Raw genomic sequence first — 16,258 nt, 5'->3', positions numbered from 1 at the left:
ACTTTCAGTAGGCATCAAGGCAGGATCTAAATCCTGACTGACTTTAGCACATTAGTCCATGTAACTCAATAGAATATTATACTGGAACACACTGGTTTCTAAGTATGTCATGTACGTTTATCTCATCTCCCCAATTAAACTGTAATCTAGACTAGAACAGCATCTTTTCAAACTGTACGACTAACGAGTGGGTCATGCAATTAATTCATGGGTTGCAACCGGCATTAAAAAAAGTAGAATAGACTTGGGAGAAAGTATCAGTGTATATCACTTTGTAAACCTTTTGTTTCAGTGATGTGAGTATATGCACATATATGTATATGAGGTCACAATGTAAAAATGTATTTAAGGCCACACGTTATTTAGGTCATGGTCAAAAACTTGAAAGCCAGTATTCTACAGGGCAGGGATGACTGACACTCTTTTATCCCTGCAGTGTCTTATCACAAAGCCATGCACAGAGCTGGCGCTCAAAAACAACGTGACTGATTGGATAAAATTACTACCTGTCATTTCTATTATAATCATACAGTTACAATTAAAAACTCAGTGTTGAACCATTATGTACACCATAATATCTATATATGTTTACTCTTTATTGTGATAATATTAAGTCTTCTGTTGTCACATAATTTTTTAATTGAAGCTTCTCTGTTTATGAGATAATGTGCTTAAATCTCCAAGCTGTACACAGGCCTTCAGAGTTAAGAAGAGAGAGAGCTTTACACAAGTGAAAGATTCTTCTTTACATTAATACTGAAGGAGAAATTTAATGACAAATTGACTAAGCCTGTTTCTTTCCATATTATAAGATAACAAATATCATTACTTTAATATTTATTTCTATAAATGTTCACTTTAATAAAATCTGTATTAAGTATAATAAGTGTGTTTTAAAAATTAAAATGTCGTAACCTGTAGCTAAACAATATTAAGCGCTCAATCGTATGGCATGTGTGAACCTCACCATTTGAGCAGTCTGGGCCAGTCCAATTAGGGTCACAGGTGCAGGAGCCCCTTTCTTGAAGATATGTTCCATGACCAGAGCACTGGTCTGGACACATGGTCTTGAGTATTTCACAATTGTTACCACCCCATCCTGGATTGCAGTGACATTCCCCATGGATACACACACCATGATTAGAACATCCAGGGTCTAGACAATCAGCTAGTGGAGAGAAAAGAGAACAAATTTATGGTCAAATCTAGAAGATATACACAAGTACATATGGAACAAAGAATTACACCTCAGTCTAATTTACCTGAACACTTTGGATACTCAAATGTTTACCCACTGTTTATTTGCAAGAACTTGTTTCTGAAAACTGCAGAGCGTGTATACAGTAAAGCATTAAGAACCGTGCCATTAGGTAACTGAGACTCTTGCAAGGATTTGTAATTCTAGTGAATTACACACTTCTGCTCTTGAGGTTTCAGACGATTGCTTTCCGTTCTGCCCAATCAGAGAGTAGTAAGTATTGGCTTCTCTATAACAAAATCTGAATCAGCTGACCTAATCCATAACTGCTGAATACTGACAGCTGTATGGGACCCTCAAATGTTTGAGAAATAAATGAGTTGCAGACTCTCCATCTCTCTTAATTCACTTTAATGTGCTTTAGGTGACGAGATTTAATTTAGCAATTTGACTCAATAAAACTTTACACTTGTAGGGTCAATGGCCTGAAAATTTAATTCCAGAGACTTAATTGCATCACTTTGTGTGTGCAGATCAATAAAATCCATTTGACTGAAGAACGGAAATGGTGCTTTTTGAAAAAACAGTTCAACTGCACTTTACAGTATAGCATCTTGACTATCAACATTATATACAGTTATGGCACCAACCCATGATGTGTTTTTCTCCATCAGTATACTATGTTCAATATTCTGTCTTTCTAGAGAGGCCAAAATGCCAGATTTAGAAGCTGGCATCAAGGTGAAAAACTGCAAAAAAAAAAAAAGAATTCAACGGTCCACCTTTGGTTCTAAGACAAAAATGTTTGTGTACTTTCTCAGAGTAAAAAAAAAAAAATTATTCACACAATTGAGAGAGAGCTAAAGGACTCCTCGGTATTTTCTTCTTTTTATTAGATAAAATGTTCATGAAGCAATGCAAAATCAAAATTACTTTCAGAAGGAGGCATATAAAAAGATTCATCTGCCAAACTAAGGGTTAGACATATAAGCTGTTTCTTTACGAAGCTATAACGACAAACCTCTGCAAGGTTTGACATGTTTACCTTCTTCACAGTTCTCTCCTTTGTATCCAGAGTTGCAAACACAAGAGCCCACGATACAAATCCCACGACCCCCGCACTGCGGGTCGATACACTGCGTATTTGGTACATCACACTCGGTGCCCTTCCAGCCACTGAAACAGAGGCAGCGGCCCTTGGAGTACTGGCCGTTGCCACTACACAGCACTGGACAGGCTGCTGTGAAATAAAACACGACAGAGGAATTAGGAATTAACAGCCACGTTTCCCATCGAGATTCTCCAAGAACAGGCACATCGTTGGAACAAGCAATCTGCCATTTCTCCCCTCTTTTCTTTCCTGTTTTGAGAGCTTTCTGAATTGCTCGTGTTTCTACAGCTTATTTATATTGGCTTAAGAAAAGAATCTAAGTCGCATACCTCTTGAACAATCCGGACCTAGAAATCCTGGAAAACAATGGCAAGTTCCAGAAACACACTCTCCATTTCCATGGCAATTCCGGGGGCATTCCACCACAGACTCTGAAGAAAAGAGAAAGAAGCAGTCCTTGCTGTGCAGCCTGCCTCTCGTGCAGGGTAAACTGTGTCACTTCGATCATTTTAGCTACATCTTGAAGGAAGCATGGGTGGCTTGCTCCATAACCCCCCAAAAGTATTCATTCATACCAGATTATTCGAATAGTAAAGCAAAACACTGACATTTCAAATGCAGACGTTTTAAAGCGTTTTCGCGATGCACTGTCCTCCTCCAAGCTACTTCCAAGTGCTACTGTCTTCCAGTGCTTCACGGTTTGTCACACAGTCATAAACAATTTAAAAAATATTTCTCACTTTTACCTCAGGCTCTAACATCCTAGGGATCACTCAAATTGGTGAAGACAGTTGCATTTCTATGCAACACAGTGTTGAGGCCGGAAGCCCGGAAGTGATGCTTTGAAGACAGTTCTTACCTATCACAATGGTATTGAACGACACCTGCTCTGCACTTTTCCCATCATTATAAAAAGCCAGATGCCAGATTCCAGAATCCAAGTACTGGATAAAGCCGGCCTCGTGGAGACTGACGGACCTCGCCTGTCGCCCGGCTCTTTCGGACTCAAGCAGGTTCCGCTGCTCTCGTGCAATCAGCCTGCTGCCATCCAGCAGTTCCACAAAGTCGTACTGAGAATGAGGAAAAGGAGAACTGTTGAGTAGTCGGAAAGAGTACGGTTGTGGCCGCTCCTCTCTTTCCTTTCCAAACTTTTCTCCTTTGCTCTAATAAACACAATGGTAGAAAAAAGTTCCTGATTGACAGGTCTTCTAGGCATCGCACTTACAGGGGTGATGGAGATTACCCACTGCACACCAAATACCATTGTTGTATTTAAACATCACAGACCATTTCTTCCCTTGATGCGCAATACGGTTTCCAAACTTATTTAATTCTTCTGACTGATAAAAAGTTTGTGAGTTTACAGAACAGACTTGTGGTTGCCTAGAGGCGGAGGGGGGTTGGGGCAGGGATAGATTGGGAGTTTGGGATGAGCAGATGTAAACTATTATATATAGGATGGATAAACAACAAGGTCCTGCTGTATAGCTATATTCAGTATCCTGTAATAAACCATAATGTAAAAGAATATGAAAAAGAATATATATGTATAACTTTGATGTACAGTGGAAATTAACACAACATTGTCAATCAACTATACTTCAATAAAATTATGAAAAATTTTTTTTTAAGTTTGTGAGTTTAGGCAGTTTGGGGATACAACCATAAACCTATACTATTCCAAACCCAGCAGCTCTATTTTAGTTAGACCATTAGATGATCTCTTAAGATCTTCTCCTATTTAATACTCAAGTAGTAACCACTGCTACTGAATAATTACTTTGTGCCAGGATTATTTTTAATCCTCCTAGCAACACTTCTAGGAAGGCATTAATGTTTACACTTCAAAGATGAAGGAAACTGAAGCTTGAGAAGCTCGAGCAGGGTCAGATATCTGGTCATTGGCGCAGGTGGTATGTGAACTCCAGTGCGCTTTGTTCCAAAGCTTGGGCTGTTCCCGTTACCCCAACTCCACCCCTCTCTGTGACCCTGATGTAACCATTCCGAGCATCATGGAGAAAGCCATGGATTTTTACTTAGTTACAGTTAGATCAAAAACATATAACAAGATGCCTTTACATCTTTGATCAAAAGTCTAAAAAATTAAACAATGGAGGAATTTTGAAGGGATGGCCGGCCCAATTATGATCATGAAGTCAATCATCATTAAACTTAATTTTTGTTTTAGCAAGATTAATCATGAACATTGGGTAGTTGGAAGAATGTAACCGGAGAATTTGAAGATAATTTTAAAAAATATGGGGACTTCCCTGGTGGCACAGTGGTTAAGAATCTCTCTGCCAATGCAGGGGACACGGGTTTGATCCCTGGTCCAGGAAGATCCCAGATGCCGCGAAGCAACTAAGCCCGTGCGCCACAACTACTGAGCCTGCACTCTAGAGCCCGTGAGCCACAACTACTGAGCCCGCGAACCACAACTACTGAGCCTGTGCGCCTATAGTCCATGCTCCACAAGAGAAGCCACCGCAATGAGAAGCCCGCGCACCGCAACGAAGAGTAGCCTCCGCTTGCCGCAACTAGAGAAAAGCCCGTGCACAGCAACAAAGACCCAACGCAGCCATAAATAAATAAACAAGCAAATAACTAAATAAATAAATAGGAAAAAAAATGGAATGTGACTGGTAATAGTGGGGTAAAATTTTGTAGCCAGAGATAATTCAGTGAATTTGGAAGACACTGCAAAGACTTTCCAACACAGTTTTAATAAACTTGTTAGACAACAGTTTCTTAAATAGTGTCTATAGACTCTTACCCAGTTTCATTTTATTCCTGAGGTATGTATTTATGGTGAAAAGTACACTACAGCACTATAAATACAAATCATTAATGCTAATGCACTACACATGTGAATCATCAATATTCTATTTTCTGACAGACTGCTTAAATGGAATTTCATCACACATCTTTCCTAAGGAAAGGTTATTTATACTGAATCCCTTAATACAATCAAATTGAAAAAAAATCAGTTGTGGGATTCTAAGCATCACAGTTAAATACGTTGCCACTGTACACAGACCTCTTACTGTTACTATGGGACAGAATTTAGAATATCTAATTCAGCTTCCGACATACTAAACTTTAAATTTAAATATAAAAGCTTTTTTTTTGTTATTGTTTGGTGTAGTCAAACTGCATTATAACATCATTTAGCTGTGAGAAATATAAAAAAAAGCCACAACGTAATTAGCATTCAAACACTTTTTCATTTACAGCTTATGAGGATGAAAATAATGACTGGTATGGATACCTGAACTGCAAAATTTCACTGGGATTCTGTTCCGAAATTATCAGAGGAAATTAATTCAGCACATTTGAAAGGTGCCTCTGCCTCAAATAAGCCATTCATTTTCTCATCAGATTAAAATACTTGCATTAGCATGGCAAAAAGACAAGAAAAAGTTTCTTTTTATGGTCCCGTTGCACATAAACACTTTTTTCTCCTAACAAACCCTATTAATTGTCACCTTTATCATAGGGATCATTGTTTGTCATCACAGTGTGAACAATAAAGTGAGGCTGGGCGGGGAGCGGCTGATGGTTGTTGAGTATCTACCCAGTTCGAGGCCCTTCGGGGGGCATTTCACACACAACTTCAGGAGGGCACTCAAATACCTAAGGACACGTCCCCTATCTAACACTGAAGCTATCTCCACGAAAAGGAAACAAACTATGTGGGGCAGAAATTTAATAACCTTTGTTCTCAGGGTGTAAAGTAATCACTTGTGGGCAAATCCGAGAGTTTTGCTCTGTAATACCTATTCATAAGATTCCTCTGGATTTTTCTGCGCAGCAAGTCTTAGAATCTTATGCTATTTTTAGGACAAAATTCAGCCTCACCACTTTGGAGGAGCAATCATGAGACAAAGCTTATAACTGATAAAGGTATCTTGGTGGTTCGTTTCTGAACAGATTTTCCATATTCTTAACTCATTTCAGTTATCAAAATGATGAGAACGCAGAATCTATGAATACCTAACTGTGCTCTTAAATCAACTCTTTGGTGGTGGTAGATTCTTGCTGTAAATCACTGACATAGAGGAGGGAGTGATTTTAAAGATCACCTGATGCAACTCCTTCATTTTACAGATAGACACTGGGGCACAAGGAAGTTAGACTTGTGCAAGGTCACAAGGTCAGAAAGTGGCAGGGGTGTGTGCTCAAGAACCCAGGTTTCCGACTCCTATTCTAAAATAGCCTTGATGCAGATGCACTTAAAGGATACAGTACACTATTAACTGTAAAGCGTTAACTTGCTTCCTTAGGCTTCTAACTGTCCAGGAGAATGAATTGAGCATCAGGGAGAAGAAAGCCAGTCGATTCCGTGGTAACAATCATATGGACAGTTTTACAAAGGGTTTACAGAGGGTCACAAAGACTTTCAAAACTCAAGGGATTATTCTGTATGCTTGGCCAGTTTTAATTATTTCAGGTTGATTTATTTAACGTTCCCCAGAAACAGAGAAATGTTCAATTTGGGCTGTTTTACAGCATATTTCATGTTTAACCACTGAACTCAGAAACAGCTGTCTGCTCTGCTGATTCTGAATAAACTGCAGGAAGGAACTCTAATAACTGTGGAGCTTAAGAAAATGCATAACCTACTTAAACACATAGATTGTGGGAGAAAAGAAGAGTGGATATCACGTATATTGTGCTTAAATACCAGAAGAATTATAAGAAAACCTGAAACGACACCTTTTATTCCCTAGTCTTATATGGTATATATAACCTCCAATAAGTCAACCCTAAACCTTTAAATAAACCTTTAAAGTGCCCAATGCATTAGAGAATGTTTTCTGAAATTAATTTTTGGAATTTTTAGGTTACAAGCTCGCTATTGTACTTAGTTTAGAGGTATGTTTCTTGAGTTATACAAAAATAATTTAATCACGTATGTGATTCCAGTGGAAAAAAAAATGTTTTTTCCTATTTCACTGGACTACTGCTCTACTAAATGCAATCTATCTGCTATAACTGAAGTCAGAGAGGGCCACTTCCACTTAAGAAAATCCGGTTATTACATCTTAGTCAGTGTCACCTATAACATTAACTAGAGTCAAATGCAATTGTAATCTAAAATTTAAAATTGGACCCCAGTACACAGTAAGAGGAAGTTGACATGTAAACATTAAAGGAATTACTTTAACAATGTAGATATGAAAAACGTTAAATCAGAAAAATGAATACACCAAAGCATGACATTCAAAAAATTTACAGCTGTATAATTTATGTATGTATATGAAACTTTCCCTGATCCATGACATTAGAGAGAGCACGTTCAAATTTTCTTACTCATCTTTTTTTAAAAGATATTATTTTTATTAGTATAGGGATCAATTTTTCTTTATAATTTATATTCCAAGGTTATAGAAAAAGCATTTCTCACAAAATTACATAATATAAAGCATACATGAAAATCCTCTGGTCCTCATTTGATAAATCCAATTAAAATCGGCATGAAATTCTATGAGTAAATAAACTGATTTTCAAGCATAACTTTAAGCTCATCTAATTGTCAATTTTAATTAACCATCTATTACATTTTTTGCAATTCCTGTTTTGGGGAAAAGTCCGGGCTCCAATTTTGTGGTAGGTAATTTAAGTAATTTCTCTTAGACATAATGGGACCTCTTTAAACCACAATTTCCAATTTATACACCGTGAGCCAATATCAGACTATTAAAAATCGGTGGGATTATCGATCTGTGACAGTTGTGAGGTGGTTTTCATGAAAGCAAATTGACTTTAAAGTTCTTTGAATCTACGATATAGGGGCATTTGAATTGTTTTGTGATCATCCTTGGTGACCTATGAAAGCTCTTTTATCTCTGTATTTCATTGTTCATCATATGTAGACTAGGAATCATGGCTTGAGTTGATAAAGTTTATATCATGATATTTCTGTTTATGTTCCCATAATTTCTTTACAAAGAGTAAATCTGACATAAAGTAAAAGGTATATAATATATTTTCAACAGAATGAATACATGTTTGAGATGAAAATGTCATGCATCTATTACATGAAAGGAGTATGATCTTTGGAAATGATCATAGAATCTTTCTAAAACACTTGGAAAATCTATGGTGTTTTACTACGTACTCAGATGCTATTCAATATTCATCAGGTTACTCACAAATTCTGCACGTTTTAATCAATCAATAATGATTAAAGCAAGTCAGGAAGAAAATGCTGTTCTTCCTACTAATTCAAAAATCTCAAGATAAGTGTCACCTATACTCAAAATTCTTTTCACTGTAAAAGATCAACACAGAAGTGGTCAAACAGTTGAACAGCTGAACTTAAGAAACAGAATGACTTTAAAAATGTAAACTAGCAGTTTTCATTTTATTGGTAACAGAGCCTACCTGAGTATGGGAAGGTGGTAAGCCTTTTCGGCCATATACTCCAATCAGCGCATCTTTCTGAAGAGAGATATTGAATTTAAGAAACTGTGGCTGATCAATAAAGAGCTGTGATCTCCAGAAGATCCCGGGAGGAACCTCTTGAATTGCTCTTCGGCCAATATCAAGTTCTCCGGAATCTATGGTGTTATTTTCTTGTGTAAATCCACCCAATTTTCCTGAATGTAAGAGATCCATTGAAAAAGAACAAAAAATTAAAAAGAAACAAAGCCAAAAAACAGAACAGCTTTCTGACTTTCAAAAAATTCTTTTTATTTAAATGCTCAAAAATTTCATTTTCTTCTGATAAATGAAATGCTCTTATTTATTTCTAATTTTTCCTTTAAAAGGTTTTTCTTTGTTAGATATTGTTCAACCAACTCTGACTGAGCACATCCTTTAAGATATTTACGTCAACATCCCTTTACTTCCTCCCAAGGTATGCCTATTACTGCAACTGTTTTCACACCTACAGTCTTTCTTGATCGCTTGAAACATAATTATCTTACAAATTATATGTGTTGTTATTTCTTGGGAGAGATTAATCCAAGTCTGGTATTTACCAGTCATTCTAAACATACCATAACCCTGCAAAGTGTAAATTAATGGATTGGAAATTGCAGAATGGATTATGGAGATTTCCAAATCAATCCTTAAGCAAACAACAAAAGCAGTCAATGGCACAGATTCATGTAGTTCCCTCCAAACTATACAGTAGAATGAATGAAAATTCAGATGCCTGAAGGGCAGTTGAGAGGGGGCAGGGGGCACGTTATGAGGGGAAGGGAAGGAGGAGGAGGGGTAAGTTTAAATTCTCATGAAGTTTTTAACGTAGGCTGCCACAACTTCTCTTCCTTCTGATCTTTACCTCAACGTCACCTTCAGCCTTCCGCGCACGTGTGTTAGCCCTCTCAATGCCTTTCAATGTGTTGAGAACAGAGTCTCCACTCCCTGAATCTCTGACCCCTCTTAGAGACCATCTCCTTCCCAGTTTTAGGAAACAAATCCAAGAATCCTCTTTTTTGGTACGACTCCGCCTCCTTCCCTCTTCATTAAGGTTCTTCCTCATTCTGAGGGGGTTAGTGATAGAGAAGGTTTTACAATTTGCCTTAAATGGACACAAAACCACACTGTCTCTTATTCCATGGAAAGGGTCCATGAACGCAAAGGAAGAGAATGGAAGTGGGCAGATTATCCTCTATCAAGTCAATCTTTTTGAAAGTCACAACGTTGACAGTATTGAATTTGTCTTTTTAAGAACACTGATCTGAATATTAATTCAGATATTACATAATGTTATAAAATATCTATTATACAACACCGGATACGTTGTGAATCCAAAATTTAGATGACTTCAAGTTGGAGAGTTGTGAACTATTTTATTTTAATGACAGAGGAGAGTCTTCCATCTATGAAGAATTATTAATTTAACATTGAGTTCATTTTTGAGTGTTTACTAGGGACACAGAATTGTGGGTATCAAGAAGAAATATAAATTAGAGAATAGAATCTTAGAGATTAGTCTGGCTTTGATGGCTTCTGCCATCAAGCAACTAGTTACCTGGTTGGGAAGACAACACCTAAAAACTAATAAATTAAATGACCATCTAAAGCAACACATAGTTAAAGGTCAGAGCAAAGTGGTATCACTGAAGGCTGGAGGTGGAAAGATTTCACAGAAGGGGTAAGTTCTGATCTAAACTTTGTAGGACAAGTAGGCTAAGGTTTCTGAGTTGGGGTGAATATCAACTAAAAACATGGCAATGGAACTGAACCTGTGTTAGGGTGATGGTGAGCAGAGACATCCATCTGGCTAGAAAAGAAGTTAAGAAAGGCAGGAGTCAGATAAACGTGGGTTTGAATCCCAGCTCTGTCAATAACTAGCAGTGTGACCTGAAGGTATATACTGAACCTCTGATTCTAAACCTCACCTGTAAAATGGGGCTAGTAATAATGCAATCACAGGACTGCTATAAGGATTACATGAGGTATTCTATATAAAGCACTTGGCTTTCAGTAGGTATTAAATGAATGGAAGACATTAATGGGTTTGTCACGGAAGTAATGAAAGATAAGATTGGAAAAGGAAAAATGATATCAGATGGTGGAGGCCCCTGAATACCAGGTTAAAGAATTTGGTCTTTATAATTCATGTTCCTTTTTTAAAAAAATGTTTTTTGTGTGTGTTATTTTTTTTTTTACATCTTTATTGGAGTATAATTTTTTACAATGGTGTGTTAGTTTCTGCTTTATAACAAAGTGAATCAGTTATACACATACATGTGTTCCCATATCTCTTCCCTCTTGCGTCTCCCTCCCTTCCACCCTCCCTATCCCACCCTTCTAGGTGGTCACAAAGCACCGAGCTGATCTCCCTGTGCTATGCAGCTGCTTCCCACTAGCTTTTTTGTATTTTCAACTCTGTCAAAGAGCATTATTCCACCCCTTTTCTTGAAGGTAGGTATATATGTATATACATAAATATATATAGGCATTGTGTTACTATGCATATAATTCATGGCATGTTTTAAAAATAGGTACTTGAAATACATTTAACATGGGTTAATTATACTTCAATGCTACAAAGGCACTTATCTGTTAATATGTTTTAGTGTGTGTGTGTGTGTGTGTGCGCGTGCGCGTGCGCATGCGTGTCATCAGGAGAAACAATTCAAGATTAGTAAGAGGGCTTCCCTGGTGGCGCAGTGGTTAAGAATCCGCCTGTCAATGCAGGGCACACTGGTTCGAGCCCTGGTCCGGGAAGATCCCACATGCCGTGGAGCACCTAAGCCCATAGGCCACAACTACTGAGCTCATGTGCTGTAACTACTGAAGCCTGCATGCCTAGAGCCCGTGCTCCGCAACAAGAGAAGCCACCGCAATGAGAAGCCTGTGCACTGCAATGAAGAGTAGCCCCCGCTCCCCGCAACTAGAGAAAGCCCACACGCACCAACGAAGACAACGCAGCCAGAAAAAAAAAAAAAAAAGATTAGTAAGGAACAGATGTTTATGGTAGATATCCAGGTTATGGCCATTAGGGTCTAGAGTAATTCACAACAAATCACATTTATGGATAAGTGTGAAGTTTGAGGGAGAGTGTGTTATCAGTAAGTGTTGGGATTCTTTTCTATCTGGACTACTGCATCCTACAATGACATATGACCATCAGGTGCAAAGGACAGCTACACCTAAACAGAGACCCATTAAAGGTTCTGATCGGGCAAAAGGTGACACGAAATCACTGTCTCAAGGACATTAAGGTGCAGTAGTGTGGGAAGCCCAGAAGTGGAGAGATGAGCTGGGATACGGTTGCAATAACCTAGGTAGGAGGCAGGAGGGGGCTGTAAGAGAAAGCTTAAGAAAAAGCCACTATTTACAGTCTCGCTTCCTTTCTTTTTCCCTGACGTCTATAATCACGGCAGTTAACAGTCCGTTGCCTACCAGGTCTATCTTTGTTGAACTAATTTACTAATATAAAATGTTCTTGAAAATAAAAGTTCAGAATTGGGTTATAGTAATCACTGCAATTTTTCAGGTATCAACTCACAGGCTATAAATCATGCATCATTCATTGAAATTTAAAATATGTATCTTATGATATTAATAAATATTCATTTTAGCAAAATTAGAATATATAAATAAAAAGATAAAAAATACAGAGAGATTACTTTTGCTTGCTATCTAAGCAAATATCTTTCGTTATTCACAGGAATTTTAAAATACCTGAGATCAAGTTCTACTTTTCATTTTGGAAGCTTTTGCACAAGAACCTAAATTTCTCATAAATTAGATTTTACCAAGAAGATTAAGGAGGGGGGAAAAGAGAAATGGAATTAACCTTTAGTGAGAACCTACAACATGCCAGGTAGTTTCACCTGTACTACCTGTTTTAAATTTCAAAACAACTCTGTGAGGTCGATATTATTTTGAGATGGGGAAATTAAGGCTCAAAGAAGTAAATTACATGCCTAAAGTGATGGCTGAGTCAAGATGCAAATCGGGGCCTGCACAATTCCAGAACTATAGTCATCCATATAATCTTTGCTTTTTATTAAAAAATATTTATTTCAAATTACTGGGTTTTAAGTTTGTCTATTCCATATAAAATCAGGTATGTTAGCTCACTGAAAGATACCAGAGAATCTGCTTAGCTTTCAATTTTAGGACATAATTTATTAGGAAGTAATGGGCAGTTTTGTGTGCCACGGATACTATAACAAAATATTCTTTGTGTTATAATTTACTATAGATTCCCAATAAGTTTTTGTCTTTTGGTTGATTTCCACATGGTGCTATTTAAAACATATCCAATGGAGTAGTAGTCTTTTTTCCCACTAACATGTTAGTAAACATGAGATCATTCATATTTGGACTCATTATGTTCACACATTTCTAAGGCTATTATTATACTTTACTGTTATTAACAAGTTTATTGTTATTTTCTGAAGCTTATGTGACTGAATCTACTCTCTGGTCTTCACCCTATCTCCTGCTGGTATAAGTGGCTTAGTAGTTTTAACAGCGCACACATGCTTTGAGAGCTGGTAAGCATTAAGTGGTACTAATCCTGGAGCTGTTTTTCCGAAACACCATCTTTGCCCAAGAGCGTTAGCTTTGGAAATAGTAATCAAGTTCTGACTTCTAGGCTTTCAGGTTTTGCTTTGTTGCTTCTCCATATTCTATTTTGAGGTGTTACAATCTTTCTCACTGAAAAGATATGTGTACCCACTGATGGGTCAATAAGTGCATCTACTTATCCATTAGTCCCACAGCTAATTTAACAGGTGGCTCTTTTTCAGAGAGAAGGTTCTTTCATTTGTAAGACAAAATAACCAAGACTGAGTGGATGTGCTTGAATGGGGCAGCAGTAGCTACGATCATAGTCTTCTTGTGTACCTGTAATGAAAAAGCTTCACAGAATCTCAGAGTTCAAGTGCCCTTGGAGGTCATTTAGTCAAGGAGTCTTCAAACAAGAGTAGTCATACCCCTAGGGAACCTGAGGACTTTCCAATGAGGAAAGAGGGGTAGAGTATTTTATAGGAATTAACTTCTAGAACCTCAACAACTTCCATATGTAGACTTCTTTACAACAGACAGGCACACCTCTCATACATCCAGAATCTTTCTTTCATACATTGTCTTAGAACATAAAGTTTCCAGTGTGTCAAACAGGCAAAAGTGAAAGTATTTTTTGTTGATAAACCTCCTTTAATCAAGACACCATAAACCCATGGTAGGGCTTTAGTGTTTTTCCTGTCTTACACGTATTTCTATCAAAGGCAAAGTGCGGTGAAGTTGAGAAATGGAGTATTTAAGACTGTTGGCATGTTTTAATATCCGATATATCAAAAGGGAGGGAGAACCTTATTGTTTCATGCCCCCATCACCCACCCAAACATTGTCCGTGAATGCTTTTCATTTGCAGAAGAGTTTCATGATTGCAAAGAGAACATCAATAAAGTAAGAAATGTTAAAGGCAATGATGCCTTACTTAATCCAATGGTCAAACTCCTGGCAAGGATTTGGTCTTTGTTCATCTCTCTACTGCCTGCCTAGCATAGGAATTCGGAGCTGAGACAGTTGTGACAAAACGCATATTAATTTATTTGAACTGAAAAAACAAGTCATACTTTTTTTCTGACAGAAAATGTTTGATTTTAATGGGAACTAGCTCTGCCAGTAAATGATATAGTGGGTATTCCTCATAAATTAGTGAGTTAACTAAATAGAGATACTGAAAGTATATAATATGATAAAAGCATTCAAGAGAGATTACACCTAAGGTAAATGAAAATGAACAATGGTTCCATTTTCCAGTCCATTCTGCATGTATCAGATAAAGTGCCACGAAGTAAAAGAATAAGAGGTGTAATTGGCAGTATGTATTTTGCTAAGCCTTGGTGAAGCCTTTTCTGGTATTCTCCACGGAAATTGAGAAATCGTATTGATTCGAAAACTGCATAACGAATCTTTTTGAAAGCAGGTAGTTGCTAATTCTTTGCTTTCAATAAAACTGAAGAAGAAATGTGATGAAGTTGACAGCTTGTAGACCACTAAATATACTTTTTGGAAACAGATCACAATGTGGTCTAATAAGGATTTCAAATCATCGAACGGCATCCTTCCAAAAAAATTCTTCCATTCCCTTCTGCTTATCTTGTAGCAAGATTTCTTATGTTTATACTTATAACAAAGGATAACAGGAGTAGAATTGATACTGAACCTTGCTTTGCTCTTGTAATAAGTAATATTCATCAGTGAATATATAAACTATTTGAAAAAGTCCCCATTCATCTCATTCAGAGGTATTTTAAATACATTTTCACTTTTTACATTTAATAATTATCAAAATGCTCAACATATTTATATCATAATCAGGTTGATTTCATCCAAATATGTACAACTAATAATTGTAAACAAAAGTCAGTACAGAATAAAATGGATTTTTAAAAACACTTAAGAGTATTATGGTTGCATAGAGCAGGTTCTTATTAGTCATCCATTTTCTACATATTAGTGTATATATGCCAATCCCAGTCTCCCAATTCTTCCCATCACCACCACCCCCGCCGCTTCCCCCTTGGTGTCCATACGTTTGTTCTCTACATCTGTGCTAAAATTCAATGTAAATTTGTGCACATATTTTGTTTTAGAGGCACAGGAACAAAGTAGTTTGAAGATCACTGATCTATTCTAGCCTTTCCTATGAAATGTGAATCTAATTTGTAAGGGCACTTTTGCTTCAAATTATTACACTATTTAGAATGGATTTATTTTGAATTAAAGTCTCAGAATGTGTCTTTTCTAAAGGGTAGATGCTGACCTGACCCTGTCATTATAATCAGTGATATAGAGCTATAAGGACATCACAGATTTTCCTCCGCTTAAATCCACAGAACTGCCAGCTAATATCAGTACGACATTCCTGCTAAAAAGCCTCTATGTGAATGTCAGGAGACTAGAGTTTTGTGAAGGGGCTTTGTCTTTTTAAATTCTGCATTGTTGCTTTTCAAGTCATGGCCCTCCTCTAATTTGGCCAAGTCAAGTGTGGTCATTCCTGTTAGCGTTTTCAAACGCTCTTTATTGACTGTAAACACACCTGGAAGTCAGCGAGCTATTCACACCATTTGATAAACTTGTAAATACTTGGACAACCTCTTCCTCTGAAGCTCATCAGTCCTCCTAGATAAAAGCCTGGAAACAGATGTCTTTCATCATGTCCTGAATTCCAGAAAACTTTGGCTTCAGAGGAAATAACAGAAGGGCCAGGTTTAGTGCTCTCCAGCCCCCCTTACTGAGATCACTCCATCCTTAAGCCCCCAGAGTCTGAACCTGGGAATGATCATAGGAAACACTAAGGTCGTCTGTAGGTTTTACTAAGAGAAAAAGGAGGAAAGATGGAGGAAAAAATAGACAGGGCAACAGAGTGCCCTGTAGTTATTCTAAACTCAAAGCATGTGGGTTAGGAATCAAACCAATTAAAGCCTTCACAGTAAGAGTGAGATGTACCACATCTTCAAACACAA

General features: G+C 37.4%; 1 protein-coding gene across 11 annotated transcripts in view; it reads right to left on the bottom strand.

Moving 5' to 3' along the window:
- Window positions 1–16,258, bottom strand: part of TENM3 (teneurin transmembrane protein 3) — a 316,633-nt gene that overhangs the window by 105,244 nt on the left and 195,131 nt on the right. For all 11 annotated transcript variants that reach the window (XM_067721907.1, XM_067721896.1, XM_067721898.1 and 8 more), the window contains 5 exons: window positions 8,697–8,911; window positions 3,169–3,379; window positions 2,639–2,740; window positions 2,244–2,438; window positions 968–1,168 (listed from right to left, as the gene is read on the bottom strand). In XM_067721907.1, coding sequence (XP_067578008.1) covers window positions 968–1,168; window positions 2,244–2,438; window positions 2,639–2,740; window positions 3,169–3,379; window positions 8,697–8,911 — 924 coding nt within the window. The remainder of the gene's footprint in view (window positions 1–967; window positions 1,169–2,243; window positions 2,439–2,638; window positions 2,741–3,168; window positions 3,380–8,696; window positions 8,912–16,258) is intronic.

The sequence above is a fragment of the Pseudorca crassidens genome, chromosome 21 (genome assembly GCF_039906515.1).
Source record: "Pseudorca crassidens isolate mPseCra1 chromosome 21, mPseCra1.hap1, whole genome shotgun sequence".
In the NCBI taxonomy this organism is placed as follows: Eukaryota; Metazoa; Chordata; class Mammalia; order Artiodactyla; family Delphinidae; genus Pseudorca; species Pseudorca crassidens.
Note: the sequence above shows the minus strand (reverse complement) of the source record. Positions and strands in the feature narration are given on the sequence as shown.